The sequence below is a fragment of the Mustela lutreola genome, chromosome 2 (genome assembly GCF_030435805.1).
Source record: "Mustela lutreola isolate mMusLut2 chromosome 2, mMusLut2.pri, whole genome shotgun sequence".
Taxonomy (NCBI): Eukaryota; Metazoa; Chordata; class Mammalia; order Carnivora; family Mustelidae; genus Mustela; species Mustela lutreola.
The window spans coordinates 147774127-147786904 of record NC_081291.1 but is presented as its reverse complement, the minus strand read 5'-3'; the positions used below and the strand labels follow the sequence as shown (position 1 = coordinate 147786904).

General features: G+C 40.6%; 2 protein-coding genes across 7 annotated transcripts in view; one reads left to right on the top strand and one right to left on the bottom strand.

Annotated features, from left to right (window-relative positions):
* MED12L (mediator complex subunit 12L) overlaps positions 1-12778 on the top strand; it is a 325613-nt gene that overhangs the window by 222947 nt on the left and 89888 nt on the right. The gene's annotated exons all lie outside the window — the stretch shown is intronic.
* On the bottom strand, positions 8254-11537 carry P2RY13 (purinergic receptor P2Y13). Its single transcript, XM_059163758.1, has 2 exons — positions 11454-11537; positions 8254-10990 (listed from the first exon to the last, which is right to left on the bottom strand). The coding sequence occupies exon 2, from the start codon at positions 10973-10975 to the stop codon at positions 9974-9976; it is 1002 nt and encodes a 333-aa protein (XP_059019741.1). The 5' UTR covers positions 10976-10990; positions 11454-11537; the 3' UTR covers positions 8254-9973.

Here is a 12778-nt window from a genome sequence, read left to right as displayed (position 1 = left end):
AAACTGTGTGGATAAAGGCTTTCCCTGCAACTTGTGAGGGTTGTCATCCCAAATTTCCAGTTATCTGTGTGAAATCATATTAGGGACCTTATTTGGACAAATACTTCACAAGCTTCTGTTGAAGGAATAAGGAATGTGTTGCCTCCCAGAGGAGGAAGACTTAAATTATCTTATCTGATTTACGTATCTTAAATTTTAATATATATATATTTTTTAACCTGGGTTGCCTTTGTCCTGTTAGGGCCAACTAACAATATTAATTTTTTATGTTAAAAAATAATCCCTGTCCTGTGTAAGGACCAAGTTCTTCCTGTACAGTGAAGCACCTTGACCTTGTACCTATTGGTGTTTTCGAAAGATCTCATGGAGGAGGGAAGGAGCTGCATTCTGCTTGTCCATGCAGTGTAGTAGGTAGCTCGCTTTCTTCCTGGAGGTGGGCTGGGGTTGGAATAGTTTTTTCCCTTTCTGGGGAACGTAATAGTCAGATTGTTGTATTTAAAAGCTTTGGCCAGTGATGCAAATTAAGTCTAGGAATGAAAAAGTTTGCATGAGGCAGCCTTTATGCATTTGTCTTGAAGCATATCATGCCAGTCTCAAGTTGGGACTTGTTCAAGCCGGTCTTACTGAACATTCAAAAAGGGAAGTAGTACACGTTTAGTCACGAAAAAAGTGTAATGCTTTGATGAAAAGAAAAGCTGAAAAACAGCCCATAACTTTATTATTGTTCAAATCACTGAAAGGTTAACCTGCTTAAATTTTTTTTTTTTTAATTTTGGCTGGTTTTTATAGCAAGTCTCACATTTCATAAAAGCCACAGGAGACTTTATAACAATAATTATCTTGCTGCTTTATTGGAAGATCCTATTAAATGAAGGGAAGCTCTTTTAATAACAGTTTTAGCCAATACAAATCCCAAATTTATTTTGAGTACAAGACAATGTCCTGGGATATGTGTTTGTGGTTTTCGACCACCACAATGTTTAATAAAATTCCTTTTTCATTTTTTACTGAAGGTGACTTTTTTCTTCTAATGTTATTTTTAAAGATGTCAAGTCCACAGGCAAATTGAATTAATAGTGCAACTAAATTTCATCTCAGCTTACACACTATTAACATTTTCACATACTCTATCCCACTCCCCCCCCCCCACAGTATTTTGGGGGGACCTGTTTGAAGTTGCAGTCCTTGTGACAGATGCCTTGCCCTTAGGTTTTTCTGCTTGTGCTTTCTAAAAACAAGGATATACTCTTACCTAATCACAATATTATTATCAGTCAAGATTAATGTTGAAGCAGTAACATTTTAAAATATTCTGTCTGTATTAAAATTTTGCAATTTCCCAATAATACCCTTTTAATTTTTTTGATGTGGCATTCAACCACTGGTTACACACGGCATTTGGTTTAGCTGTCATTTTAGGCTTTTAATGTTTAGAACAATCTCTCCTTTTTTACTTTTATAAAAACGTCCCCTTGGCTTTTGAAAATTCGTTTGCTCTATATTTGGTAGGATACATTCTGTAGGATATGGAGTAGGGGGTGCCTCAGAATGTTTCGAAGGCACTTTGGTTGTATTAGCCTGAAATTTATATTAGAGTTTGGGATTTTGAGGTCAAATGGGAATGTCTGTAATCTTGTTCAAAAAAGACCTGGTTCGTGGATCACGGATCACAAAGTCAGTAGATCCAAACTCTCATTTTCTTTGGGATTACTAGATAACTTACTCAAATTTTCTTGGTTTTATTGTTCTATAAAAGGAGGATTCTGATTTAATTACAGAATTTTAGATCAGAATTCCCACAACCTTACTGATTTTTCAGAATATAGTATTAGAAGAGACTGAAGCACTCAAGGAGAGAATGTGTTTCTAAGATCTTGGAATAAAAGTTTGGTATCATTATTGATGCCTTCCTAAAACCTTGAAAGAACCCTTTATCCTATTCCTACCCTCCTACCTTTTTAGTGTGAGACATTGGCAAATGCATTACCAGAGCTTGTCTTGGTCTTCTAGTCCTTTCTCTCTTGCATATGATTTTCCTTTGCATAGAGGGTTTGCTAATTTTTTTTTTTTTTTTTTTGGTAAAGGTTTTATTTATTTGAGAGAGAGGGAGTGAGCACAAGCCAGGGGGAAAGACAGAAGGAAAAACAGACTCCCCACTGAGCGGGAAGCACCATTGGGGGGCTCAATCCCAGACTCTGGGATTAAGACCTGAGCTGAAGGCAGACACTTCACAGACTGAGTCACCCGGCCCCCTGCACTAGTCTTTTGTCATACACTGACTCACTACAAAACAAAGACAAGCGGAGATCTCATAGCTCAAGTCCATCTGTCTTGAGTGCCCATGCCTATTGCATGGAGCCAGAACATGCACCAAGGACTGTAGTAAAATCTTCATCACATCTTACTGTCCAATCTCTCTGTATACAAAAGTCACTCTAATTGTGGCTCACATCCAGTGGCTGCGAATTTGTGCTGAGTATAATTACTACAAACCCTTTAATGTTCCCTTGCTGAGATTGCTATCTTTAGGTCCCTATGCTTGAATTACTGTGTTTAATCTGTCATTTGAAATGATTTGTATCTATTAGGTCTGCTTTAAATAAAGCACTTACCTTTTTCTGGTATGAGAACTTCATGTGTAATGGTTGATTAGAGGGAAGGGATGGTTTGGAGATTAAGCCTGGAGATATGCCTGCATAGGACTCCTGACCTCCTATTGATTCCCTGCCTTGTGCTGTGCTACTTACTCTATGTCTTCACTTGGGAAATTTTGGCTTCGGGCATTGTCGGGCCATGACAAGAGCCTAGTAACTCTGGAGACAGACAGACTCCAACTTGGATTTCAGCCCCTCCAATTCATAGCCCCCCCACCCTTTGGAAAATCATTAATAGAGCTGGGTCTGTTCTTCTGGAAAATAAGCTTGGGGATAGTTACCTTATAATATTGTGAAGATTAAATGAGATAATATATGGGACAATTCCTTCAATGCTTTAAAACGCTGTTGATACTTAGGGAAAAGTAGCTTCTCTGTCTTCCCTTCCTCTCCGCACCCCCCATCCCCCACCAAAGGCAAAGTGACCAAGGGAATGAGTGGGGGTGTCTGAACGTGAATTTGGATTCACTAAAAATTGAAAACTTTCCTCAACTTCGAAGCCAGAGTAAGTCCATAATATTTTAGTTGCCCTTAGAAAACTCTTGGTTTTCCTTCAGTGATGAACTGATGATTACTTGAAATGCTTTTTATGTTCTCTCTTGACAGCTTTCCCTTCTGAAAAGGAGGAAATTAGAATGGCTTTTTCTAGTCTATCTGACATGGTGGGGAAGTATAAACCTGAGAGCAGGATCTGTAGAGGGAAGAGAGAGTTGGTCTCGGCAGGCTCACCGCATTCAGGTTAATGTTTCATTTTCTTGTAGTTCAGGCATATTTGATTGTAGGAAATTTCAGTTAAACAGAGTTAAATAGAGTATAAAGGAAAAAAAAAGTGTTGAGTGATATGTCTATATGATAAAATTTAATGCACAGAGCCAATGTTCCTAAAACGCTATAGTATTCAGATAGACCTTATTTACCAGATAGGTAAAATTGTTCTGTGGACACCATCAAATACAGTCATGTACGGGCATCTGGTATTTAAGCTGTTTTTTAAAATAAAGGTAGACATTTTTTATTACTATGCCTCGAGATGTTACATTCATCAATTTGTGTTTTATTATAGAAGTGGCAAGAATTCACATGCTGAGTGAGATATGGAATTTTTTCTAAAAATGTTGCTCAGTTGATTGAGCATCCAGGTCTTGGTTTCAGCTCAGGTCATGATCTCATGGTCTTGGGGTCTTGGGAATGAGCCCTGCATCGATTGTGCCCCCACCCCAAGTTGCTCACACACATGCTCTCTCTAAAAATAAATAAAGAAATCTTTTTAAAAAATTAGTTTTCCTACTACTCTAAGTCTTAAATTCATTTTCCTTTCTCTTCTCTATTCTTTTTTCTCTTTTGTTACTTTCTTCTATGTTCTCAACTCCATTTTCCTTTCTCTTCTTTTTTTCTCTTTTGTTACTTTCTTCTATGTTCTCAACTCCATTTTCCTTTCTCTTCTCTATTCTTTTTTTCTCTTTTGTTACTTTCTTCTATGTTCTCAACTCCCATCCCTACCACTTGGTGTCTTTCTCCGTGCTGCCCCTGCTTTCCCTACGAATAATTTATGCTGGGGTTGAGTGGTTGGACTAGGTATTAGAAACCCAGGTAATATTAATGGCTGAAATGTTGGCATACCCATTTTTCTGGCTGAAGCTGGATTTTCGTGGTCATGGGTTAGACCTGCTGAGTGTTTGCACTTCTGCTCTCTTTGCTGTTTCACATGGAGCGCTTTCACTCTGCACGGTGTAGAAAGGGACCACTCTGTTCCTAGAAACCCTTGGAAAAAGCTGAGGTAATGTACCAACAGTTGGTCTTTTCTCCTTGGAACTCTCGTAAACTGTCTTGTCTTTTGTGGCAAGATGAGAGTTACACATAGTCTCTCACTTCCTCTTCATATGGGGCTCTATTCCACCATCTCAGTGTTCCTACTAACCTCATATTTGTAGATTCATCATATTTGACCTTTCTAGAATGTTTGATTTTGTTGACTATTACTTCTTCCTTAGTTTCCAGTATACGAGATCTCCTGCTCCTCCTTTTAAGTCAGCCCCCACCTTCCACCCTCTAAACTCTGCCATTCTAGACATCTCTTCTGTCTGTTCTGTACAGGACACTTGCACGGCATGGACTCTCGGATGCTCAGCTCATTTCTTCTCTTACTGTCTCAGAAAAAATGTTCCCCTAGCTATCTGATCTAGCACTATCTTCAGAGCCCTGGATCCATATTTTGTCTCCACTGGCTAGATTTATTGACCCAGATTTCTGAGACTTTAATCATACCCAGAATCTGTTTCTTTGCCTTTATGGTCTAATATATCACTCAGTCTAATGGTCTTCAGAGCAATGAATCTCAATTGTAAGGGTAGGGTGGGGATTATGGGCCCCATTGAAAATACATTTTGCCTATTAATTACATACATTTTCCATACAACCTCCTACTCTCCGGTGGTCTTGGACTCAAAACCTCTGTCTCTGAAAATGTCTGTAGGGTTCTATTTCAGTTTTCCTCCTTGGCTCTTGCCTGCATCTGTGGAATACTTCTTTAATTGATCTCCAGTCCTCAGTGGCTCTTCCTTACTCGCCCTATTGGTGGCAAATTGATTTTCCTAAAGCACAAGCAAAGAGCGTGTAGTTCTTCAGAAACTTTCCATGGTTCATCGAGAAGTCTATACAATCCAACACAAGACCTCTAGCATTCTGCTGCAGGCTCCCATGCTGCATTCCCAGGCTCATCTTCTACATCCACGTGCTGTAGCCCCCGGCCCCCATAGCCCTTTGTGCTCTGGCCATAGCACTTTCCCCACTCCTAGCTGAGCCTTCCTCCACACTGCTTATGGCCTGGCAGCATTCCCTTTCGCATGCTCTGTCTCCTTCCTCAAGGTCCAGCTCTCGTTGTCATCTCCTGCAAGCCCTTCCTCATTGTCTCCATTTGGAGTGAGCTACCTTTTCCTTTCAGTTGTTAATGGTGAGTGAATTATGTCTCTCATATAGCTTCCACAATTGGATCTGTTGTGGGATGTGTGCCTGACCACTGTGTGCTTCCAGGGAGGCAAACGGCCCTGCAATGAAGGCATGACTGACTCAGTGAATCTGTGAACCTGCTCTTTGGAATTTTATGTCTCTCAAGACCTCTCAAGTGCTGGAGGTACTCGTAGGGCTGAACCGCTCAAGCCCCTGAGGTTTTGGATCTCGTTTGTACTGAGACCTCCCCCTTCCTGTTCAGGAGCCACCTCCTTATCATCCTCACAGCTGGGGTGTAATGTCAAGCCTTGAGGAACTTGTCCCAATGGTGTAGCAGAGCCATTGAGGTATTGGGTCCCAGGCCACCTGCCTGGATTTTAGCCCCAGCTCTGCCTCTGCTTGCTGTCAGGCCTGACCGTGGGCCATGTATCTTTTTGCTTTGTGTCTCAGTTTTGTTTTTATGTTGCCCTCCAACAAGAAGCCCTGTAGTATCTCTCTCATAGGGTTGAAGTGAGAAACAGAGAGGGTGATTGTCCTTGTAGAGCACACAGCATGGTGCCTGGCATATAACAAGCCCTCAGAAGGACTGCAGGCTTCATGCATTAAGGCCCAGGGAAGCTCTTGCTCACTTCTAGGTCAGAGCCAACTACCTGGCAGCACCTGGTCTAGTCAGAGCCCACACATGAACGTATTGTTTCTGTGGGGTCAAGGAGTGTGGAGGTGGCTATGGAAGTTTTGAAAGGAGCCGGAAATATGGGAGACAGGATTTATGATTTCTCTTGAGAACATTAGAATATCTGAGGTGGTGAATATAGTGGTAATTAGGATGGGCTCTGAAGCCAGAGTCTGAATTACAGTCCTAGTTCTGCTTTGTCTATGCTGTGAGGTCCCCATGAAGTTGCTTAGCTTCTCTGTTTCTCAACTTCTTTGTCTCTGAGCACTTCCTGGGATTATTCACTGGGACAGTCTGTTGAAAGCTCTTGGTAGACTTGCCTCATACATAGTGAATAATAAGTAGTGTGTGCTGCGTTTGTTGTCACCCGCTCAGTTCTTCTCCTCTTGCTGATAGCCAGCAACCCTGGGGCCCCAAATCCCTCCAGTGCCAACTGTTGGCCCGGAGTAGTAGAAACCCCTGTAAGCCGGGCATGAACTTTTCAGGTAGCCAAGTCCTCGCCACTGCCTGTCACCTTACATCTACCGTGTTCTCTTAATAACAGTTTTGTCTGTCTCCTGCCAACAGATTCCACTCTTGTGCACTCATGTCCAAGAAGACTGCTGAGCTCTAAATCTCAAGGAACAGTATGCACAGTTCTCAGAATGAACCTCAAGGAGCAGTTAGCACAGTAGTTCTTAACGTGTGGTCCAGAACAGTAGCATCAGTCACCTCTGCAAATTTAGTGCAAGCTCAGGCCTCACCCCAGACCTCCTGAATCAGAAACTCTGGGGGTGGGCTCAGCAGTCTGTGTTCTGATCCCCGTGTCACATTGGGAACTACCAATTTAACGTGTGTTCTATATTCATATTGCTTACATCCAGTAAAAACAATTATATTTAACTTTTTACGAAAGCTCTTATTTGTGTTTGGAGCTCACAGATTATATTAAAGCTAACTATTGTCTCCCTCCTCTTTTGTTTTCTTGTTTCAGTCATTAACGGCTATGGTATAGCATCTCATTCTATAAGCATTGTAGAATTTAGTATTTGTGATTGCTAGTTTGGAAAGTTCTCTTCAAATGGTTGCTTTGCATTCTGTGAGCATGATTTTTAAGGTGGCTCTAATATACCCATCCCCTAAGTTCTTCATAGATTTTTTCACTCTGCAAATCACGTACTCAGCTTTTCACTATCATGTTAACTATAATAGAATTAAATATTTGTATTTAGGGTGGGCATAATTTTAGAACTCTGTCTTTCAGTATCTTTTTAAAAATTTTATTTGTTGGAGAAAGGGAGAGAGAGTGAGCAAGCATGAGCAGGGGGAGGGGCAGAAGGAGAGGGAGAAGCAGACTTCTCACTGAGCAGGGAGGCTGATGGTAGGCTTGATCCCAGGACTGAGATTATGACCTGAGCCAAAGGTGGACGCTTAATGACTGAGCCACCGAGGTGCCCCTTGAAAGATCTTTATAAAAAAAATTATGTATATTATCAAGATGCAGTTATTTATAATACACTATTAGAGTCTACATGTGATTGTTTAATGTAACCTTAATGTACTTAAAGGCAGTGTGGATTTAGTGGCATCTTTAGCAGTTACCACAATTCTTTTATTTCAGAGAATGAAGATAAGACATTAAGAGTATTTTCTAGAAGAGTTTTGGAGATTGTAATATGCTATAGTTACAGATTTTACTTAACCAAAACCAACAGCACGTCACTCAAGCATTTTGTCTGTAGTTTTAAAACTGAAGTGTTGACAGACATTAGCCCCAAAGCTATACATGTCCTGTTTAGTAATCCTGCTTTCTTCATGTTCATTTACTAGCAAACCCAGGAACACTCCCAATTCCCAGGGCCCTGGGTGCATGCTATAGGAAGGCAACTATAAAGAGCTTGCGTTTTCAATGAATTTATATCACCTTTTTGAAAATAACAGTATCATGAGAATTGGCTTCCTCTTAGCTCTTCTAGAATGTGAAAATAAAACCACCTTGGATTATTTTATCAAATATTTATTGATTTCACAATGAGACACCATCTCTGCTCTCAAAAATATACATAGATTATTAAAAGAGTAGGTATGTGTGTGGGCAAGTAATTACAAAGCAGCGTGATAAGTACAATAATTGAGGTGTGACAACAGTCCGATGAGGGGGTGATTGGGTTTGAGATGGTGGTGGGAGGTTGACCAGATGAAAGTTCATGGGCCAATTGATGGCATCTTAGGGTTTCATGATTGGGTCAAAGGGAGATTTACCTGTGCAGTGAGTGGCCCAGGGACGAAAAGGAGCAAGGCATGTTTTGACAGTTACAAACATCCATAAGAGTGTATGTAATGTTCCAGGGATGGAAGAGCAGTTAGGAGATAAGGCCAGAAAGGTCGGGAAGTTCCAGGGCCTTCAGGGCCTTGGAGAACATGGGAAGAGGCCTGGGGTTTCAGCTATGGTGATCATGTTAGAGCCAGAGGCACATTTACAGAGCATGACTATTCCTCTGTGCGTTTTCTCTAGAGATATAAATCCGTGTCCACAATTCTAGATAAACACGTTTTAGCTTTTTTGAAGCACACAGGAATTCAAGAAGAAATGTAGAGGTGAATAAGTACCAGCAGGTGGCCATCCTTTGCTAAATTTCCCCAGTATGGATGCTAATGATTGTGGGTCAGCATTCTCTCCATAAATGTGCCCAGAATGGCACAACAATGACATACTGTATTTCAAACAGTTGTAATTCATGGTCTGTGGGGAATATTGTGGGAGGTACCTAGAAAACATGACATGGTTTCAGTCTCGAAAATATATTGTCTTTCTTAAAGAATCCTAGTCATCTTTCAGGGATGCAGTTAGGGATATCACTAATTAGTGAAGGGAAGTCTGCCCCAGGGGCCCTAACACATGCCCAAACAGTGGGAGGAGTAGTTAGTTTCCGCCAGAGGCGTGAGCATCTGGGTAGAGGTTGTGACCTAGGCAGGGTTTGTTCAGTAGCTGGCATATTCAACTGCCATTAGAGTATTTGCCAGGCAGAGGGAGAATTCCAGAGAGTATCAGTCCTGTGTTCTTGCCCTTAAATTGTATACACTGAAGACATAGGCAAAGCACTACAGTATGATATTTTATGTGGCTTAATAATCATCTGTGCCTCCTATGGAGTACTGAAATGTCAGTACTCTTGATACTGGAAGAGGCTCTTTATAAGGGGAAATTCCTTCATCCAGGCTTTCTTAGGGTTTTCTGACCCTGTTTCAACTCCCCAGATGCTCCATATCCAGTATCCCTTTCAACTACTAGCTTCAGCTTTCATCCAAGGATTTTCAAGTTTGTTTGTTTGTTTTTAAATCAGCAAGTATCAGCAGCTGTAGGACACAAAAGCAGTAGTGTTGTTTGACTCATGTATGTCAGAGAATGTGGGAAAGTGTTTTGGAAGGGTCTTTCTTAGTAATTTACATTTACCCATAATGTTTTCTAAAATGCAAATGAATGCTTTCAAAAAGATGACCTCTAGTGGCCACTTTGCTTTCAGTTGTTTTCTCTGAATGATACTTCATTCTGCTCATCAATCGGTCTATGTGGAATTAAAATTTGTATAATCCTTTCTGTAAACCAGGGTAATAACATGTAAGAAAGCATTTGTCCCATCTGTTTTTCTTTCACTGCTTAAATTTGATTCCCAAATCAATTATCTTTTGAAGTAAATAGAAAGTAGTCATGAGAAATTTATCAGCTTAGAGTTATATTATCTGTCTGAGTGGTTTGATTTTCTTGAGTTGATCCTGTGGTCTTTTTCCCTCTCATACACGGTAGGCGTTCTGTGAATTTTTTACACAGGAATATGTATATTAAGGGATCCATACAAACGTTAGTTGCTGCCAAAAAGAGAGTTGTTTCTTTAGCTATAAACAATTGATTTTGCAACCTGCAGTCAGTCTTGCTGTTGATTTGACTGTGAGTGTATGGAACTCGGGCAAAATGAAATGGAGCAAAACACACAAAGAATACAGCCACGACAACAAATACTTTACCTTCCAGCTTTGTGTTGTGTTTGCGGTCCTTACTTCCGGACTTTCGATAAGAGTTGTATACTTTCTTCGCAATCACCACATAAAACAGAAGCATTAGGACAAAAACAGTCCAGAAAATCAACTGGCATACGTTGTTCACCCCTTGATGCCATTTCAGCCCCGGCGGGCCCTTTAAGGAGGCACACTTTTTCACGGATGATGGCGTTGCTTCCTTGTTGCTCAAGATTATATTTGGCAGAGAGATGAGGAACAAAAGGAGCCAAATGAGGATTGAGACTAGTTTTGCAAAATCAGGTTTTTGGACGAAGAATTTTCCAAAAGGCCTGATGATCTTGAGGAATCTGTCAAAGGCTATAAATCCTAGCAGTATGATCCCTACATACATGGTCTCATAAAAGATGACCGCGGAGAAACGACACACAAAGGCCCGGAGTTGCCAGGGTCCGAGGTGTGAGTCGGAGAGGATTTTGAATGGAAGTGTGAGCGTCATTATCAAGTCGGCCACCAGAGTATTTTTGAGGTAGACAATGAAGGTGGAGGAGCTGGGGATGTGAAGGAACACCCACAGGGCCAGAGTGTTCAGCAGGATGCCGAGGATGAACACGACCGTGTAGATGGCTGGGAACACCAACTGCGCTACCCGTGTGTCTCTGGGGCACCGCTCAGACCCATTGAAGCTCTTGATCTCTGTGGTGTTCATGGTTGCCAGTGTCCGCTATCACAGATAACCACACACACAAAGGGAAAGAAGCATTTCATAATTTTCAGAGTGCTATGTTTAAAAGCAGTCTTTTAAACGTAGGTGTGTAGCATATTAACACCTTACATTTACTCATCGCCTTCAGTAGAGGAGTTGAAAAGGAACATATTGTTTCTAGCTAGGGTTTTTTAAACATGTAACTACATTTTGGGGACCTGCAATAGTACCATTACTTTTACATCCTTATGCAACCCAAATAACAGGTTCTACCTCCTTTGTAAGTGCTCCTTTTTAACATGCAGTAAAACAAAACCCATTTAAGAAGGCATTATTCATGTCAGATTGCTGCATATTATATATTTCCTTATGCTCATAATCTATGGTTTCTAGAATGTCTACCTTAAAGCGTTCCCTCCCCACCCCGAACATTTTCTTTCTCTTATAAGCAAGCCCACTTATAATAAAAGTTGAAATTCACCTTTTTTTGGGAGAATCCTGAGCTGTTTCTTCTGATTGAGGCAGTGTTTGGTTTGGCCCATGGAGAGCATGTGAGGCAAGTGTTGTTCTGCTTTCTTATACCAGGTTTCCTTCCTCATTTTCACGTGTGTAATGTGATCAATTAGAATGTCTTCATATTCAAACCTTTGCAGATTTTCTAATAAGCCTCTTTTATATGAAACTTAGGTGCTGTTAATCTACTGTGACTTGAATATCTTTATATTTTCTTATCTAATACCTTTTGGCAATTTATCTTTTCTATCTACATAGCAGTCAGTGGAATTTTTGAGTGCCTCTTGTATCTAAGAATAGGTGGGAGAAAAATAAGTTAGTCCCAAACTACAGCCATGGAGGAGAGAGCAAGTGCTGATTCTAAAATCAGAATCATCATCTGCACTCTTGTAGACTGCTTTGTCCAGAAATCTGTGTTCAGTAGGATGACCTCTTATTTTTACATTTATCTCAGTCCTTTGGTCTTTTATCTCAGAGAGATAGACATATTTTCCAAAAGTTAAGACCTGTTAGACACAGATTTGGGGGGTTAGAGTCCAAGATCCAGCAATTATTGCGTGCTAGATCATAGACAAATGATTTAAGAATTTCTGCCTCAGTTTCCTCATCTATATACTGGATGTAATGAGATTATATACCTCATGGTGTTAATGAGAAGACACAATGAGTGTCAGTTGTCTAGAATTGTGGCGGGTATGTAGGAAACACTAAGAAACATTCACCCCTTCCTGCAGTGGTGAGTGAACTGCACATTTCAGTAGAGGTAATTTCACTCATTAGAAAACATTTTTGGAAATTTCTCTATATCTAATGCTGTATGTGAACTGCTGAAGACTCAGGAATTTGATCAGTCAGCCTTGGGTCAAAGTCTATAAAATGTATCCTTTAAATCTCTTCCAAGTTTGAAAGGGTGTAATTGCTGCTTTATGTAGAGACACTTGTTGTCCATGAATCGAAATGTTTCCCTGCCAGGTAGATAAAGGGAAGGGGAAAATTAAGGGACCTTATGAGGGGAATGTGGAGTTCTCCATGGAGTTTCACATCATAGTTTTTACTGCACATTTCACGACAGGGTTGAGCAGACTGTGGTTGTGTTGGTGGAGAATTTTGGGATCGCCTGGTTCGGGATTCTGGGAAGAAAAATTTCATGTTCCACTGGATGTTTAAAACATGAGGCAATAGGATGCCTGATAATTTTGTGGAAACTACCAATTGTGGCACAGTTTAAAAAATGTATGTTTGACTCAAATAAATTGTTTCTTGGAAATACAGATTCTGGATTTCATTATTGTG

Bases quoted from the DNA above. Each gene is read 5' to 3' on its own strand.
- P2RY13 (XM_059163758.1), bottom strand. From the start codon at position 10,975: ATGAACACCACAGAGATCAAGAGCTTCAATGGGTCTGAGCGGTGCCCC.